General features: G+C 41.6%; 3 protein-coding genes across 3 annotated transcripts; 2 read left to right on the top strand and 1 right to left on the bottom strand.

The window, feature by feature from the left end:
- Window positions 1-580: 580 nt before the first annotated feature.
- On the top strand, window positions 581-3,383 carry LOC310930768 (zinc-binding protein A33-like; the record flags this gene model as incomplete). Its single annotated transcript, XM_083893809.1, has 6 exons — window positions 581-982; window positions 1,125-1,220; window positions 1,346-1,576; window positions 2,207-2,229; window positions 2,319-2,437; window positions 2,833-3,383. The coding sequence occupies 6 exons, from the start codon at window positions 581-583 to the stop codon at window positions 3,381-3,383; spliced, it is 1,422 nt and encodes a 473-aa protein (XP_083749935.1).
- Window positions 3,384-3,489: 106 nt separating this feature from the next.
- ighmbp2 (immunoglobulin mu DNA binding protein 2) lies at window positions 3,490-12,281 on the bottom strand. The gene is made up of 16 exons (XM_083893155.1): window positions 12,149-12,281; window positions 9,274-9,356; window positions 8,964-9,133; window positions 8,676-8,871; window positions 8,482-8,579; window positions 8,234-8,397; window positions 7,927-8,127; window positions 7,698-7,845; window positions 7,446-7,620; window positions 6,680-6,862; window positions 6,470-6,588; window positions 6,286-6,380; window positions 5,721-5,844; window positions 4,784-5,617; window positions 4,485-4,684; window positions 3,490-3,849 (listed from the first exon to the last, which is right to left on the bottom strand). The coding sequence occupies exons 2-16, from the start codon at window positions 9,348-9,350 to the stop codon at window positions 3,652-3,654; spliced, it is 2,982 nt and encodes a 993-aa protein (XP_083749281.1). The 5' UTR covers window positions 9,351-9,356; window positions 12,149-12,281; the 3' UTR covers window positions 3,490-3,651.
- A 263-nt stretch (window positions 12,282-12,544) lies between these two features.
- chid1 (chitinase domain containing 1) lies at window positions 12,545-18,071 on the top strand. The gene is made up of 12 exons (XM_083893624.1): window positions 12,545-12,794; window positions 13,822-13,965; window positions 14,671-14,803; window positions 14,895-14,939; window positions 15,034-15,140; window positions 15,224-15,285; window positions 15,384-15,473; window positions 15,553-15,654; window positions 15,766-15,915; window positions 17,601-17,681; window positions 17,772-17,814; window positions 17,938-18,071. The coding sequence occupies exons 1-12, from the start codon at window positions 12,678-12,680 to the stop codon at window positions 18,034-18,036; spliced, it is 1,173 nt and encodes a 390-aa protein (XP_083749750.1). The 5' UTR covers window positions 12,545-12,677; the 3' UTR covers window positions 18,037-18,071.
- The last annotated feature ends 234 nt before the right edge of the window (window positions 18,072-18,305 follow it).

Genomic DNA, 18,305 nt, shown 5'->3' with positions numbered 1-18,305 from the left:
ACCCATCAGTTATCACCACTGTTATATTGTTAAAAATAACAAAACAAAACAAACACTGAGTGAGTTTGTAAAGCAGAAGTACAGCAGTAGTAGGATAACCACGGTAACCAGGGCAACCAGGTTGTTGTGTAACTACAGGTGAAAATTAGCTTCTTTACTAACTCTGGCACAGAAGTGAAAAATGGTAATGTGCATTAAATAAAAAACTCAATCAAAACCTAACATACTTTTGCCTACTTTCCTGAGGTCACACAGAACCGAAAAACAAACAACGGTCCCAGAAGAAGACAGGAATGTGGACCTCTCCCTGTGTGACAACATAACAGTGAGAGGCAATAAAGCAGGATAAATGATTAACATAAGAGGAGGTGTGATACGTGTAGGTAAATAATATCAAAATATAGAATAAGTGATGAGGAAAATTGCTTCGACATACAGTAGGACACCTTCTGCCGACTTAACCAGTCATACGAGTTTGCCAACATTTACCGACTCAACCAAGCCTTTACATTTCTCGCAACTGAGGAGCAGGAAGACTTTTCTTCCTGTCACGTCACTTCACGGGAACACTTCAACCCCGATGGCAGCGATGAGCGCTCTCTGTGAGGAGGACCTGTTTTGCCCGCAGTGCTCGGACATTTATTGCCTTCCTGTTCTTCTGAAATGCGGCCACAACATTTGCAGAGTTTGTTTAGAGAAATTCTGGAAAGGGAAAGGATCTCGAGAATGCCCCGTGTGCCGCAGTGTGTCCGTTCTCACGAGGCCGCCCATCAACCTGGCTCTGAAGTTAGCTGCGGATCAATATCAACTGCAGTCGAGCAGCAAAGACGAAGAAGAAGACGACGTGTGTGTTCGTCACAAAAAGACGCTGACGATGTTTTGCCAGAACGACGAAGAGCCCATCTGTCAAGTCTGTCAGACGTCGACACAGCATAAAGTCCACGAATGCTGCTCAGTGGAAGAAGCAGCTCAACAGAAAAAGGTAGAGAAATAACTAAGAGATATAAAATGACTGCAGCTATTGTTTAATTTACTGTCTTTAAAGCTGGTCGCGTTCAGATGACTTTAACAGAGGATGTTAAAATGACATTAGTTGCTGAAAAGGCAAATACTTCTCATTTCAGACTGAAGTCTCAACCATGCTGGAGTCTTTAAGGAAAAAACTGAAGATACTGAACAAGAAGGAGGAGCACTGGAGGGAAACAAAAACCTATATACAGGTATAATAAATAACGAAAAAATCCTGTTATCCTGAATATAGCGTGTGCTTTGTTGCAACTGCACTCACAAACCATCCCTTTTTGTTCGTCTACCATTAACGACACAAATGTCCTCGACGTCGCAGACCCAAGCGACTCAAAACGAGAACGCGATCAAGGAGGAATTTCAGAAGCTGCACGCGTTTCTCTGGGAGGAGGAGAAGGCGAGACTGGAGGTGCTCAAGCAGGAAAAGGAAATCAAGACCAAAGTGATGCATAAAAAGTTGGAACACATCAAGGACCAGATAAGAACCCTCTCCTCCACCATCGCTGATATTCAGACTGCCCTCAGAGCCAAGGATTTGCCCTTTTTACAGGTACATTTCCTGCAATGATGGAACTTCCCCTGAACCTTGTCTAACAGGTTGCTAATTCCCTCATTACGCATTGTTAATTGGACACTCTATTTTGAACCCGGTGAGGCCATCCGGCATAAATAATTCTGCCAAATCAAGAAGGCGGTTCAGGGAGAAGCCATATGAACAAAAACTATAGCCATAATTATACTTGATATCAGTAGATCATTTAAATCACATTATGCGCTGCTGCAAATATGAACAACTGTTATACTATGATAATGCTACTACCATCTGACAATTCATACATTTGCCTACCCCTTTTTTTTTGCTAGTTCCTCATTTCACCCCAAACAGCCTAGGCAGATGGCTGCACATCTTCAATCTGGCTCTAAAAGTTTTGTGTTTTTTTGCCTCTCTCCACTGACACAAAGTGTTTGTTCATTGTGTGAACTGTTAAGTTTCCAATGTCTGTTCCTGCCTTGAGATAATATGATTTTGTGCTATACAAAAAAATAATGGGACACAATTCAAAAATTGTGCCGATTCCCAGTAGACTTCATGTAACATGTATACTGTATAACAGCTGTCCATTTCTTCAAGCCAACCCATCATTAATGACGTCTTTCTCTACTTTGTTTCATCAAAAAGGAATATAAGATGACAAAGAAAAGGTACGTATGTACGAGGTGTTAAACTAGGTTCCGACTCCGTGTTTCTATATTAGACAGTGGTCGGTGACTGTTATCATTTGCTGTTCTAGGGTCAAATGTGACATTCGAGAGCCTGAGTGCATCAGAGACATCCTGATAAACTCGGCAAAGCATCTGGGATCGCTGAAGTTTGGAGTTTGGAAAAAGATGGCCAAGATTGTCAACTGTGGTGGGTGAACAAAACAATGTTATAACAGTTATAAGGTTTACAGTAAAGGTCCAATGTGTAAGGAGGCGTTAGGAGGCAGAACATACTTCTGTATATGGTTTATTTTTGTACGAGTGTGATGTCACTATCATAGCCTTAGAATAAGCCTTTATAAACTTAGGTAAGGTCCTTCTGCTGTAGTCAAACTGGTCAGTGTTCTTCACTTTCTGAAGAGGAAGGCTTGTTACACAGATGAAGAACAACATCCTTTCCGGTATGTGATCACCATAGATCCCAAATGTGCTTAGAAAAAAGAAATTTGAGTCTAGAAGTCCTGAGTTTGTCACAATCTGGAGTCTCAACATTAGATGTCACTAATTTGTATTTTCAATCTTGCTTCTACGTACATTTCGCAGTTCCCGTCACACTGGATCCAAACACAGCCCATTCCAACTTGGAGCTCTCGCAAGAGCTGACCTGTGTGAAATACTGCAAGAGGCAGCGCTTACCTGACAATCCCGAACGCTGCACCAGCCGTCTGAGCGTGATGGGAGCGACTGGCTTTACATCGGGAAAGCACAGCTGGACAGTAGAGGTGGGCCAAAGCAAAGACTGGTACATCGGAGTGGTCCGGGAATCCGTGCAAAGGAAGAGCACGGTCTTCCACAACCCTGCCGAGGGCTTCTGGGTCATCGGCCTGTGTAACGGAGACACGTTCTGGGCTCAGACCACGGTTGGCACGAAACTTGCGTTGAAGCAGAGGCCTGAGAGGATTAGAGTAGAGCTGGACTGTGATAAAGGAAAGGTAGTGTTCACCAACGCTGCTGATATGACGACAATATACACGTTCAAAGACAGATTTTCGGAGAGGATTTTCCCCTACATCTCCTCTGGATTGTCCGACGAGGGCAACATCTCCTGCCCGCTGACAATCTGCCCTCAGACCATCACAGTGAAAGTAGAATAGACTCGCAAACAAGATGCATCGCTGTAGAAGAGGGGGACACTGTAGAAGGGGACACTGTAGTTGACTGCTTGTTATAGGTTTTTTTAATCTGACAAATGCAATGATAAGGTACATGTAGTACTTTAAATAAAGAAAAATCCCTGATTCACATACGTAATTCAGCAGAAAAATGGAGGCTACCATACTGAAACAAATCAAAGTTAAAATAAAAGCAAGTGTACGTATTACATTTGTAACTTATTACAATACTATAAATACTTCCAAATATTTAATTGTCCTTTTCTTTGCTTTTTTGCTTCCTCTTTGATTCCATGTCTTTCAATTTAGAATCCAGTTTCCTTTGCAAATAAGCTTTCTTATTCACATCCATGGATTTGTCCTTCTTCCCACTGCCCGCATAGAGAACGCCTTCTTTACTTATCCTCATCCGAGCATGAGACTTGGCTTTATCACCACAGCCGTGAACCTAAAAAAAAAAAAAGGATTATAATCGCATGATTAGATTTGTGAAGCAAAAGAAATGCATTCACCACACCTTCATTTTTGTGGCTGGTTACATTTTGACAGGGCACCATAGGCCAATCACTCTTTTATTCATCAAAAGAGTTTCAAAATGAATAGAAAATATAGTTAAGACATTGACAAGGTTAGAAATAATGATTTTTATTCAAAATAATAATGTTAGCCTTTTGCCAAAGAACCAGCAAAACTGTTTACAGCTGTGCTAACATAGTTGCACAAGGGTTTTCAAGGTTTTTCTAATGTTCTAGAACACTGGAGAGATGATTGCTGGAAATGGGCCTCTATACACCTATGCACATAGTCCATTAAAAACCAGACGTTTGCAGCTAGAATAGTCGTTTACCACATTAACAATGTATAGAGTGTGTTTCTGATTCATTCTTTTCCTTCAAAAATAAGGACATTTCTACGTGACCCCAAACTTTTGAACGGCAGTGTAGCTTCATGGTGCAAGCTGTCACCGTCCCGACTTACAGAAACTGAACAGAGCCTTCGTCAATGAGATCAAAACACCTGCGTTTCCTGCTTAAACGTGTCAAAACGGCTGCTGTGACAAAGGAAGCACATGGTCCGTCTCACCTCCGGTATATGATGACCGAGACAGTACTGTCTGTTGCAAAAAATGCAAAGCTGTCCGAGGGTCAGCACGGATGCTTTACACTTGACGAAACTACACACGCTGTCTGCCTTCATCACAGCACCGATAAGTGCGTCAAAGTCGTCGTCGGGAGCGGCAGCAGCCGCGATGTCACAGGCGCCTGCCTTCGTTCGGTTCTTTCCTGGGAGAGAAAAACAACGGAGCTGTTTGAGGTTTCATGAGGCAAAGATGTTTGTAAAAAAAAAAACCTATAAAAACATGTGATGCTTCTGATGCAAACCTTTGGCCTTCTTAGATGACTGAGTCTGAGCTGCTGGGATGTTGTTGTGCTGTTTTTTCTGTTGAGCGTTTTCTTCTCTTCTCTGTTGCTCCCGCTTCATTCGTTCCAAATGTAAACTTCTCAAATCTAACGGAGGTTGACTCTGTGGTTCTCTTTGAGGATTTGGAATCGTATCCTCCTCCTCCTCCTCCTCCTCCTGCTCTTCCTCTCCTTCTTCTTCTTGTGCAGTCTCCACAGCTGGTGCTATCTTCAGAGGCCTGGAGACAGTGATGCACCGGTCTTTCCCTTCACCTTTGCTCTCATGCACGAGGCCCAGTTCCTCAGCAATCTGGTGGACTAACAGGCGGTCATGAGAGTTTAAGGATGATGGGAATTGTAGTTCACACCGATTCAAGTCCTTCAGAAAGTTCTCCACTCGCTCTCTGATCTCAGCGTCTCTGTTCTTGCTCTGTTCATTCTCTGATGACGTGCAGGGTTTTGTGCGCTTCTCTGAAGCAGCAGCGTTTTCTTTGACGTTATTGGTTGACGTTTTCTGTCCTTGCGTTGTGTTGCTGGGAGCTCGAGCTCTGTTTTTTTGTTTGGTGGATGTTGAGCCGCTGGCAGACATTTTAGTAGTCGTGTCTCCGTGGTTACGACTGTAGTTCTGTGGCACGATATCTTGGATGTACTCAAAAGCCGTTCTGGTCTCGCCAAACTCTGTGATGTGATCGATCAGGGACTTCAAGAAAGCGTGATTCTTAACGGTCTGCGAGTCGCACACTACGGCAATGTGGCGTCTCGCACGCGTAACGGCAACATTTATTCTCCTGTCCTCTGCCAGAAAGCCAACTTCACCTACAGGAACAAAACAAACACGTGTTTCTATATGGGTACATTCATTGTGATGTGGTTTATTGAGCTTAACGCAGATACTACTAATAGAAATAAATAAATCAACCTTTTCTGTTGGATCGAACCAGCGACAACACAACGGCCTCTTTCTCTCTGCCCTGGAATCCATCCACTGACTTTATCTCCAGCTCTGGGTGTCTCGAGGACAGCTTCTGACGCAGGAGATCAACCTTTTTACAGAAACAAAGACCAAAGCACCGAGTCATTTTGAGATGAAACTCTAAGATGATGTAAGATTTTGATTTCTACAAATGTGACTTTATTTTAAATAATAATAATACATTTATTTGTATAGCACTTTCCATCAAAGTGCTTAAAATTACCAAATAAAAACATACACCATAAAATGTACACAATAACGAAAATGTGATGATATAAAAATTAAAGATAATAACAGTAAAAACAATATGTATATAGTCTAGATAAGTGCTAGATAAATCACATACACAGTAAAAGCAGTGATCCTAAAGCAGTATAACAATTTAAAAACAGGAAAGGGAGAGATAAAAACCTACTAATAAACAGTATATATTATGAAATAGTTTAATATGTCTATCCAAGAAATAAACTATAAAATGCTGCATTATTTCTATGCACAGTGTATGACTTACCTGTAAATTGTATGGGGCAATAACTGCAATGTCATTGGCTTTAAGTCCAGCTTCTGTCAAGGCCTTTATGTGCAGAGCAACAATGTCGACCTCACCTGGGGATAAAGTTCACACGTACACAGCTAGAGGAAACAGTTCAAATATATATATATATATGTTGTTTGTTTAAATAAAAACAACTCACCTTGATTGCCTTTGGACTGCTCGTCTGTGACCTCCATCTCACTCAGTCCACATCCTGCAGTGTCGATCAAAAGAAGTGGTGTGTTTGTTTCTTCAACACAGGTCACTCCTGGTAAATCTCTATATAAAGAGCAAACACGTGTTACAGTTATCTGAAGTACGGTGTGGAAGGAAAAGGTGTGACATTTTCCATAAGTAATATGCTTCTCACTTTAATAAATGTCTCTCCACAGAGCTGTGAGCAGTCAGTCTTCCCTGGTACATCGCTTTAGACGCCCAGTCCATAATGGCACTGTTCATGCGATACTGAACCGTCAGCATATGGACTACGGAGTCCCCATACATCTGAATAAGTCTCTCCATAAGACTGAGAGACAAGCCTTTTGATGCAGCTCTGTGGGGAACACAAGACAACAACATACAACAAAAAAATAACAATTAGTCACGACCATGTTATTTATTTAGTTTCAAAAGTTTAGCGCTATTGTGACAGGATTGTATGACAGAACAAGCAAGAAAACAATCTACATAATATAAGACAATAATGGATACTTATTAAAAGTTACACTTATTTCTTGCTTATTTTGCCAGTGCTGTTTTTAAAGTCTGATCAGACAACAACCACACAGCTCTGATGAAGCATATTCGCTGAGTTTCATAGATTTTGTAGGAACAGAATATTTTAAAATTGTAGTGCCCAACTTTAAAATAATTGCTGGTTGATTTCAGACATTGCCGATGAAGCCTTTCACGCTCCACACGACTACAGTATCTCTCAGGGGTTTCTCAGTGTAGCCATGTTTAGATATTATGTCGGCTGCCATTGTCGGGGCTTGACAGAGCCTAGACACAGCATAAAAACTAATGTACAACATTTGTGTCCATGAGGACCCAAAAATAGGCAGAATGATAACAAAAAAACTGTAAAAATAAAATGTTGAATGTAATGAAAATGCATAAAAAAGGGGATTTTTTACTTGTGTGATTTGATTGTAGGTGGTAACTGCTTGTAGTCACCAGCCAGAACACACTTCCGTGCTCTGAGAAGGGGAATCCAGCAGCTGCTCTCCAGGGCCTGAGCACACTCATCTATCACCACCCAATCAAAATGCTCTGCAGGCAGGAACTTCAGTGGGCCGTTGTCACAAGCACCTGCGGATACAGACACATGACTCACCATCACTGCTTTAACCACATGACCATTTCCTTCACTTAAGGCCATCACTCACCTGTGTTGGTTGATAACACGACATCAGCACTTTTTAGGATCTGAGCAATAGCCGTTGATTCTCTGGTTTTCAGCTCTTTCCTCAGCTCCGCTATTTCTCTTCTGAAATTCACCCGCTCTCCCTTTTCCTGCTTCTTCTTCATTCCCGTCTTGAAAATAAAGGAAATAAATTACAAATTAAATCAAGATGTTGTGAACACTCATAGGAGCACACACGCTAAGATACTTACAAAAGCTGCATCGATGTCTCGGCGGATATCACTGATGATATTTGCATTGTCACTCTGAGCGAGGATGGCATCCAGTGAATGTTTCTTAATGGAGTCCAGCAGCCTGGCAGGATGACCCAGCCTCAGGACTTTAGCCTTGCACTGGGCTAATCTCTCCACTAAATTATCCACAGCCACATTAGAAGGGGCACAGCACAGGACCTGCAGAAATAAAAAAGATTATTCTATACAGACTGAGATGCGACACTATACAGCAACCAGTAACACAAAGTGTATCATTCACACAAATACATTCAACCTCTAGCACCTTCTGGCCTTGTTTGATTGCTTGCAGGATGATCTCCACCACTGTGGTAGTTTTTCCAGTTCCTGGAGGCCCATGAATCACAGCCAGTTCTCTCTGAGACAAAGCATAGGACACAGCTTCTCTCTGGGAATCATCCAGGTTCAAGTTAAAGAATCCAACTTCATCTGATGAAATGAAACAGAAATACAGTCACTGATTTACAGAGCTTTAAAATGTGTGTCAATAGAGTATATTTAGTTATTACTTACTTGGCTGTGATTGAGAAGAAGGTTTTGAATCTCCAAAAAGAACAGTGATCAGATTGGCTGCAGGACCATTGTTATATCTATTTAATGCATTCAAGGCACTGCGAGAACAAAACCACAAACTTCAGTCATCTTAAGGTTTCTCAGCTTACTTTAATCTGCATGTGATCGGCCAACATTTGTCAGATGTGACTCACTTTTTCATTCGTTTGTAGGTGACGTCGTTTGCCAATTTTAAAAGGTTGTAAAGAGCGTCCGTATTAAAACTGAGCCCATCTTTTGAATCGTCAAAGGCCACATGGACAGAAGCTTGACTGACCCTCGTCACTATCCCTGAGGCAATCTGAGAGGCCGCCGTGCATCCATCAGTGTCATACAAGCCAACTATATCACCTGTAACACAAGACATTAACACCACGTTAGGCAAATTATGAAAAAAAAACACACAAAAAACACAAATTAAATGTTTTATTGAGTCATCTCACCAGGTCCAAAACTATTGCTCGGAAGAGATGAGAACCCAAGATGCTTTCTTGGCTCTAGGATGAGGACTGTTCGGCCATACAGGCCAGTGGAAAGACTTCCTATATGCAGCTTCAGCAGGCAAACACCTTTATTTTGAAGATCCTTGAGAGAGATGTTCTCTTGCCATAATCTGATGGCACAAAACAAGACTGTAATTTAATATCACAGCTCTCAATAATAAGAAATTGTCGGTGTTGTTTTTTTATTTATTTTTTAATTTGTCTCTTTAAGACGCCCCGAAGATCAGAGTCTCAATGTTGTTTCACTTACCTGGTCTCCTCTATTTCAGCTTCCCTCTCCTCCTGTAGAAGCTCAAGTGTCTTTGACACAAATTCTTCCAGCGCCATTTCTCACTGAAAGAAGCCAAAACCACAGTCAGTGTCTAAGTTCTCAGTACATGTCAGCAGCAGCACCACAGACAGACAGGAACAAGAGGTTCTGTCACCCCGAGGCATGGATCTGTACTCCAGCAGGGAAATGTTGAGGTCTCTGTGATTGTCCTGTGCTTTTTTCAGTAAAGCCTTGACCGTCTGAATTGTTCTTTCCGCTTGTCCATTAGACTGTGTAAACTCGGGGCTTGAGGCTGTGTGTCTGAAATCCCAACTCGCTGCAAAAATCCTGCATTTCTGTACTCACTAATTGTCTACCATTGTCTGAAAATCGTTCATCAGGCACTCCATGTCTTGCAAAAATTGACTTCAGAGCTGTAATGAAGCGTTAGCGTTAACTTTTTTAATCTCTAGATACTTAGAGTTGTAGTCCATGCACAGGACTTATGTCCCTTATGTGCCTCATGGAGTTTCTCGAGCATTTCTTCCCACATTTTTGAACAGTCATTCAGTGTATGTCAACTCTTCTCTATAAGTCCAGTACTGTTGCTTTCGGGACCTTGCCATCCATTCTGTACAGCAGCTCTGACCAGTCTCATTTCGTTGTCATCTCCTGTTGCATTTTGGAACTGTAGACACTTCTCCTCAGAGGCAGGTAACAAGAGAACTGTGTAGCTCACTGGAGCTTTATGGGGTGACTTTTTGAAAATTGGCTCCAGTTGTTTGTGAACCGACTCATCCTGGACATGTCTCCCATACACATATTGATGGATTTCCTCACAGCCATAAGCAATTGCTCGTAACTCTTTTTAAATTTGAGCATACCTTTCCTCGCAGTCTGTCAGATCTTGAGCCAAATGCCACAGGCTGCCCATCTTGCAGGATCACCTGAACTGGCATCTACTGAGAGCGTGACAGGCTTTTCAATATCATAGAATATCATTCCCAGAAGTTCACATTCCCAATGCCAGATGGTTTCTCCTTCCAGTGGCTGTCGGAGTGGTGCCGAGACTTCAGAGAGATTTGGGATGAATTTTGCAAGGTACTGCTCCATCCCCATAAATCTCTGTAATGCAGCTTTGTCTTTCTGCTCTGTTACCTCTTGTAAATCTTGCACTTTGTCCATGTCAGGTTTCAATTCATTCTTGCTTTGAATGTGTCCTACACAGCTGATTTCACTTAAAGGTGAAGTAAGTAGTTTATAGTGCCATCTAGAGGAGAGACTGAAATTTACAACAAAGACCTGCTGCTCTGCTCACCCCCTCCCTTCCCTGAGCACTACGGTGTCCGCAGCTGGTCAAATGTCGTCCTCGTCGTCTTTCTCCGTGTCAGCAAATGAGGTTCGTGAGGTGAGGGAGAGGGCTGAGCTACCGCGGCCGTAGCAAACGAAGCGGAGAGAGTGGAGGCGGGACTTCCGCTACAAGTAAAGCGACGCTTGATTTGTTCTCTCGCGTTTGTCCTTACAGGCTCCGGTAGAAACATGGCGTCTCGCTGCTAACAGTGGCAATGCAACCGCGGCCCGCTACCATGTTATTTTACATGACTTTTTGAAACACTACGAAAATGAAACAAAAACTATTATACAGCGACTAGACAATGCAGGAGCACATAATATGTATAAAAAAGTGGATTTTGGGTTATATAAACCCATAAATACTACACATTGTCCCTTTAACATGGGTGAAGCACACTTATTATATCCACTGTATCTACTACTCTTTGTTAAGTTAGATCAGGCCCTCTCAGAAGTCTGCCTCGGATCTGATTGTTTGTGACAGTTTGTGACAGTCTTTAGCTTGTTATTTAGTTCCATTGCATGTGTATCAAATAACCCTACATGCCCTTGAACCCATTGTGGGAAAACAAGGGTTCCATGTTTCTATTACGTCAGGTTTGTTTGCGGTTCACAGTAGGTTCTGAACAGTGCTTTTAAAATATGGTCATCGACATCATCATCAAACTGAAACATGTTGAATATCTCAATGAGGAACAGCAAGAACAGCATGTGGGGGGTACATGGCTGAAGGTTAAACGTCTGATCACATCTCTCAAAATCAATTATTTCTCACCAAACTAAAAATACCAGCATATTCAGTGAGTAACACCAGTTGACTGTTTACCTGCGAGTTTCAAAGTGTAATCAGACTGTTTGCAAATCATGTATTGTTTGTTTTTTGTCTTCATGTACCCACTACTTCACTTTGTACCCCTGGGGGTACAAGAAGGCCCCCAGTTTGGGAATCACTGGCATTGGTAACGTACAGCACCTCCTAGTGGCAATTGACTGGTAACACAACGCATGACAACATAGAAGTGAGGGGATAAAGATTAGTAGTTTACTTTTACTTTATATAGGCTACATGTGACACCCCATAGAGACAACATCCACATTATGCTAACATGTTAGCTTGCCAACCACACTGCATTATCAGTGAGTAACACCAGTTGACTGTTTACCTGCGAGTTTCAAAGTGTAATCAGACTGTTTGCAAATCATGTATTGTTTGTTTTTTGTCTTCATGTACCCACTACTTCACTTTGTACCCCTGTGGGGTACAAGAAGTCCCCCAGTTTGGGAATCACTGGCATTGGTAACGTACAGCACCTCCTAGTGGCAATTGACTGGTAACACAATGCATGACAACATAGAAGTGAGGGGATAAAGATTAGTAGTTTACTTTTACTTTATATAGGCTACATGTGACACCCCATAGAGACAACATCCACATTATGCTAACATGTTAGCTTGCCAACCACACTGCACTGCAGTGATCTAGCTACATTAGCAACATGACAAAAGCCAGAATGACACTCACCCCTTAAATGACGGATATTTTAAGAGAAACGGAAACAGACAGGCCACCGAGAAGTAAACGTTAGCTCATTATCAAGTCTACTGAGTGTATTTAGTTTTTATCTGGTGTTACCAGTGGCTTCATTCCACTCGCGTCGTCTTCTTCGCCTATGTTTAGGTGGTTTCACAACAGCAGCCACAGTGCCACCTAGCGGCTGAGATGACCGTAGGTCGTCTGAAACACTGCTGTCATTGCTCGACATTCACAACTCTTATTTTGAAAGGCACACCAACGCGGAAGACACAGAGCTTTGATCCACTACAGTTACACGTTGGACCAACCTGTCAAAATCACACACACAGAAGTTATTCGTTACAGCGGAATATGGCTCGTTATTCTGTGTGATTTCTGATTTCAGAGCGCGGGTGTGTAGTAATATGCTGGTGATTTTTTAATCCGCCACATCTCAGCGAGGAAAGAAGCACCTCCATTTCTTCATTGTAAATCTGAAAAGCTTCACGAATCATTATCATCACCATCTCTTTGGGAAATGAGAACAACGTTGTTCCTGCTGCACGTCGTCTCCTGCTGCTGCTGCTGCTGCTGGCTGACCAGTGCCACACTTTCTAAAAACGATGCCAAAAAGTCCAATAAGGCTTCGGCTGAGGTGAGTAACTCCAGGTTAAAAGTAGTCTGTATATGAATTACACATGTCCTTAATTATGATAATATCAAATATCTACAATATCTATGTAATGGGCCCTTTAAATAAATAAAGCAGCCATTTTTGACAGATGACAGGAGCAAAACACAGGCTGGTTCACTTTCTCTCACTGTCCTGATTAACATGGACTGAACACAAGCCATTGATTATGTTATCATTTGCACCTGTGCTGTTCATGCTATACATGGCACTATGGTTGCTGTACAAAGCTGAACTTACTTTTCAAATTTACAAAGCTATTTTCACATTAAAACTCATAGTGGTGCATATAAAACAGTGTTTGTTTTGATGATAAGATAAGATAAGAAAAGATAAGATAGTCTTTTATTCGTCCCGCAGTGGGGAAATTTCCAGTGTTACAGCAGCAAGACAATAAGGATAAGGATAATAAATAATAAACATGCATTACCAAAAAGAAATAGAATATATGAAGTACAAAATATAAAGATATTAACACTGACTATAAAAATAGGTTTAAAAATAGAATGTAGAATGTACATTATAACCAGTCTGCAGAATATACACAGTATGCACATGGTATTTACAGTGTAAGGAAACAAGGCTGAGCTATTAAATAAGGATATTAAATAAGGATATGGATATTGCACTGATGAGAAAACTACAGTATAAAAAATTTGACAGTATGAAAAATGACAATATATTGCACTTAAAAAAAAATGTACATTATGAAAAAATATATACAGTATAGTATATGCTCTCACCATTTCTGCTGTCTCTTCTTTCCTAAACACACAGGAGTCATTGACCTTCAAAGAAATAAACTGTAAAATACACAAATACAAATAGCGATAGCAATGACATGACCCACCTTTATTTTCTTTGTGGACATCTGTTGTCCACAAAGAAAATGGAGCGCTGGACGACATCCTATGCCTTTAGCCAGCCCTGATTTTTGTCCTCACTCGTCACTGAAATGTGCTCTTCTTTTCCTTTTTGGTCCTTTTTTTAGACATCTCCGTCTGAGTTAAATGTGTTGGCGAGAGGCCTCGTCGTGACAGATCCGCAGTGGAAAGACATAGTGAAGGAGGAGAAGAGATACTGTGCTCAAATCAAGAAAGCATTTCCTGGACAGGTGCTGGGATATGTCACACCTGTGAGTCTGTTCAAGAACGATCCCCCTTCACCGTCTTGTGTTTGCATAATGTCCGAGTTTGTGTAATCCTTTCATTCATTTTACTGGCTGAAAACTCTTGACTTTACTATGTCAAATGCCTACATTTAACACGGTGTGACCACCTGACAAAATGAGTAGTTTGAACTAGGGATGTGAATCTTAGGGTGGCTCACGATTCTTAATTCAAACGATTCTCGATTCAAAAATGTATACAATGCATAGTGTGTTAAGGCAAGTTATGGCATCAAAACCATACAGTTTGTATAAGATAATGTGATCACACAAAGGCAAACTTACGACAAAAGTTAACGTTTATTTATTCAAAACAAATAAAAACTTACTTACTGTGCAAAAAATAACTTGCATAAATAAAAGCTTTTCTCCCAGAAGTTACAAAAATAAACTGTACACAAATAAAACAAACTTTTTTTTTCTGTGGTTTTTTAAAATTCGATTTTAGAAGTTTATGAATCGATTCAGAATCGTGGATGATTAGAATCGCGATTCCTATGTGAATCGATTTTTTTTCCCCCACCCCTAGTGTGAACACATCATCTTTAGGTCTGGGATTTTACAATGGGCCAAGATTCATCAACAAAATAATCAGTTGCAAATGTAACAACATTTTTTTAAGATGGATTTGGGAGGGGAAAAAAAGATAAAACATGTTCTACTTTCCTGCAGTGGAACGCCCACGGTTACGATGTGGCCAAAACATTTGGCTCCAAAATGACCTCCGTGTCTCCAGTGTGGCTTCAGCTCCACCGACGAGGACATGGAACCTTTGAAGTAACAGGACTCCACGATCACGACTCAGGTAGAACTCATCTTGTACGTACGCATTCAAAAAATATCACCAATTCTGACTTATATACAGTACAGTGTTTTTTGTTTTGTTTTCTTTCCAGGATGGGTCAAAGCTGTACGCAAGTCTAACAAAAAAGTCAGATTGGGTAAGTCCAGCCTACTGCTCACATCGGCTGTTTCCAACATTATTCATATGGTGCGTTTTGTCGGCTAAACGCTCTTGTTTTCTGTATTACAAAGTGCCTCGACTGTTATTCGATGGCTGGTCTTACCAGGACTACATGACCGTGCTGGGGAGCGAGGATGAGATCGAGGACCTGGGAAGTGAGCTGGTGGATGTTGCAAAGGTAATAATAAAGTGCTGTGTTTAGAGCTAACTCTCTTGCAACAGTGCACAGTGTTTGTCTTAAATGTCACTGCAACCTTGTAGAACGAAGGTTTCGATGGGTTCACCTTGGAGCTGTGGAGCCAGCTGGGCGGTAACAAAAGAAAGTGAGTTTTTATTTTTTATTTTATTTTTTTAATACCAGACTGATATTCTATCTCATCTTTGTCTTGATGAAATCAAATGTATAATCGTCTCTGTCCAGGGAGCTGGTGCATCTGGTGAAACACATATGTGAGGCTTTGAAGGCAAAAAAACTGGACTGCATTCTCGTTATTCCACCTGCTGTGACCAGGTGAGTGAAGCAGGTTTTACTTTCAGTGACATAAAATGCTGAAGATGAATAACTTTGTAACTTTGTATCACACGGTCAGTGCGGGGCAGCTGGGAATGTTTGGCAGGGAGGAGTTTGAACAATTGGCTCCGGCGGTTGACGGATTCAGCCTCATGACATACGACTACTCCAGCGGGCCCAGGTGAGTGCACAGGAACATGTGATGTACTGTATAAGTCATGATGTGACGAGAGTCGCTGATGATGCCACCATAATGTCACACTAAGCTCCTTTCTTTCTTTTCTTATACTAGACCGGGCCCGAGTGCTCCCCTGTCCTGGGTCAGAGACTGTGTTCTCCAGCTCGCGCCAAACGCTCAGTGGAGGCAAAAGATCCTGTTGGGACTCAATCTGTATGGCCTTGATTTTAGAGACCAGGGAACAGAGCCAATTCTGGGTGCAAGGTAAGAGATTGCTGCGGGCAAGGTTTTACATTTAGCTAAATAATGTGTTTGAAGGTCCAATATTATGCAAAATCAACTTTTTAAATCACTAAAATCCTTATATTTCGGACTTTGGAGGCCCTATCATTCGGCAAAGTGTGAAAAAACATGACTCACTCGTGTTTTTGTAGTCCTCCTCAGTCTAAAGCCCAATTTATACTTCTACGTAAAGTGCTTTGCGTGGGTTACGCAGAGACTCAAGAGCCTCTGCGTCGTCTCCGACTGCACAAAATATTTTTTAAGTGTCCGTCACTCCGTCAAGGGACAACGGAGACGGCAAGAGCTGCGATTGGTCCTCAGGACAGGCCGAGCTAAGCTGCTCTGTGCCGGCTCACAGTGAGCACCGATCTTCCACAGAGGGCGGAGCTGAACACCGCCAACTTCGTCGCTGCCGAACTATAAATACGTCATATCTTAACACACACAGCACATGTTTAGACTCTAAATGGCCAATTTCTCGCCTCAAATGATCTTAAAACTGCGTTCCGTGACACAGAAAAGTGAGAAACGGCCACTGTTTCAACAACAACAGTATTTCTCTCTCGAGGCCATTGCTCACTGTAGCCAGAAGCACAACAACCTTGCGCAGCGACCCCTACTGATCGGGCGGGAAATTGCAGCGCGTGTCCGTCGCAGACGGATAACGCATACGCAGTCGGAGAAGTGTAATGTGGCCTTAAGTACAGGAGATAAAACACGCAATGTTGACTTCCTCGCTCATTGGGACGTCACAATGTGCTAAATTGGAGCTCCGCTTTGTCCATAACACGCGAGAGAGTGCTGGCGAAGACAACGGCATCCGAAAACCGGAAGTCTGCGAAAAAGTTCTATTCTTGGCTCCACAGTGCAGCACAGAGTCCTACACAAATTTCCAGCCTCAGAGAATTTATCTGTCCAGTGGATACATTTTATGACACATGTGCCTGATGCAACTGATCACTTTTCCAAATGCTAACTAATCTAAACTAATCTAATCTCTGTTAGAGATGAGGAGCGGGCTACAGAGGTCTGTTTAAGTCCCTCGTTCTCCTTACTCCTTGCATGTTTTCGCCAGTGTTTGTTTGTTTGTCTGTCTGTCTGTTAGCAACGTAACTCGAAAAGTCACGGATGGATTTGGATGAAATTTTCAGGAAATGTCCGCAATGGGACCAGGAAAAAGTGATTTTCGGCGTGCTCCGTAGATGCTATCAATATTTTTATCACTATTTTGTGGGGGGCTGAGCTGCCTTGGCGGGAGTCTGCGCCCTCCGAGTGCTTTCTCTAGTTGTATTTGTTTGCTATTTTATGGCTTTGGGATTTTAAATACACATCTGGGGTTGTCACAAAAGCAAATGTGTACTTTAAAGTGCTTGAATCTCCCCTAAATTTAAAGTGATAAAGCAGTTCAATTTAAAGCCCTTGAAAACTCCCATATCAGAAGTATCTTTCTGTAAAATATTCACTATTTAATAAGAAATAATCAAAGTGAAAACGGCACACGGCACATAAGTTGCAAGTCCCGCCCCCAATTAAACCCGTAAGATAAGCCAGGTTAAAACAAAAATACAGAAAACTCTTAAATGAAAAAGTTGCATGTTATAGTCAGAAACTGAGGGATGTCAGCAGGTTGTAAGAACCTTACACTTCTTGTCTTTCATTATCTGTAGGTATATTGAAATTTTGCGAGAACACAGACCCAAACTGCTCTGGGACGAATATGCTGCAGAGCATCATTTCAGTTATAAAAGGTAACAACAGCGTAATACTTTATGAGTTTGACTTTCCAGCAGAATCTTTGAACAACAACATACCACATGTCTCTATCTCTATCATTTCAGAAACAATGCAGGGAAACATGTGGTTTACTATCCATCACTGAAGGTAAAACTCTTAAGATTTGTATTATTTAACGGGTAAATACATATAATAAAGAGAACATATTTCCCAAATGATGTTTATAGTGAACATAACATGTGGACTAATGCTACTTTCTCAATATTTCAGTCAATCGAATTAAGAATACATTTAGCCGTTGAACTGGGAACTGGAATTTCCTTATGGGAACTGGGACAAGGACTGGATTATTTCTATGACCTTCTATGAGAGTTGGACGTGTTAATGAAGACCTTGGATTATCAGCACATGGATATTTTTTTTTTCTGAAACACGGTGCACCGAAATCTCAGGTGCTGAATGGAGGTTTTATTTTTCCTCCCGGAGCAACTAAAATGAACTCTGAAATCAACCATCATCAGGGGTTTGTTAATACTCTAATTTGAGGGTCAGTGATGTGTTGAGAAATGTAAATGCAGGAACTTGAGTGTGGTTTATTCCTGCATCAGAAATCAACTCGTATACAGTCACATTCATCT

Source organism: Microchirus variegatus (genome assembly GCF_963457635.1).
Source record: "Microchirus variegatus genome assembly, chromosome: 8".
NCBI lineage: Eukaryota > Metazoa > Chordata > Actinopteri > Pleuronectiformes > Soleidae > Microchirus > Microchirus variegatus.
This window is presented reverse-complemented; position numbering and strand designations above follow the sequence as displayed.

Coding starts and splice junctions, on each gene's coding strand:
- ighmbp2 (XM_083893155.1), bottom strand. CDS start 9,350: ATGGCGCTGGAAGAATTTGTGTCAAAGACACTTGAGCTTCTACAGGAG. Junction 8,580..8,675: donor ACCTACAAACGAATGAAAAA/GTGAGTCACATC, acceptor TTGTTCTCGCAG/TGCCTTGAATGCATTAAATA. Junction 5,618..5,720: donor GGTTCGATCCAACAGAAAAG/GTTGATTTATTT, acceptor TTGTTCCTGTAG/GTGAAGTTGGCTTTCTGGCA.
- chid1 (XM_083893624.1), top strand. CDS start 12,678: ATGAGAACAACGTTGTTCCTGCTGCACGTCGTCTCCTGCTGCTGCTGC. Junction 15,286..15,383: donor CTGGGCGGTAACAAAAGAAA/GTGAGTTTTTAT, acceptor GTCTCTGTCCAG/GGAGCTGGTGCATCTGGTGA. Junction 15,916..17,600: donor GAGCCAATTCTGGGTGCAAG/GTAAGAGATTGC, acceptor CATTATCTGTAG/GTATATTGAAATTTTGCGAG.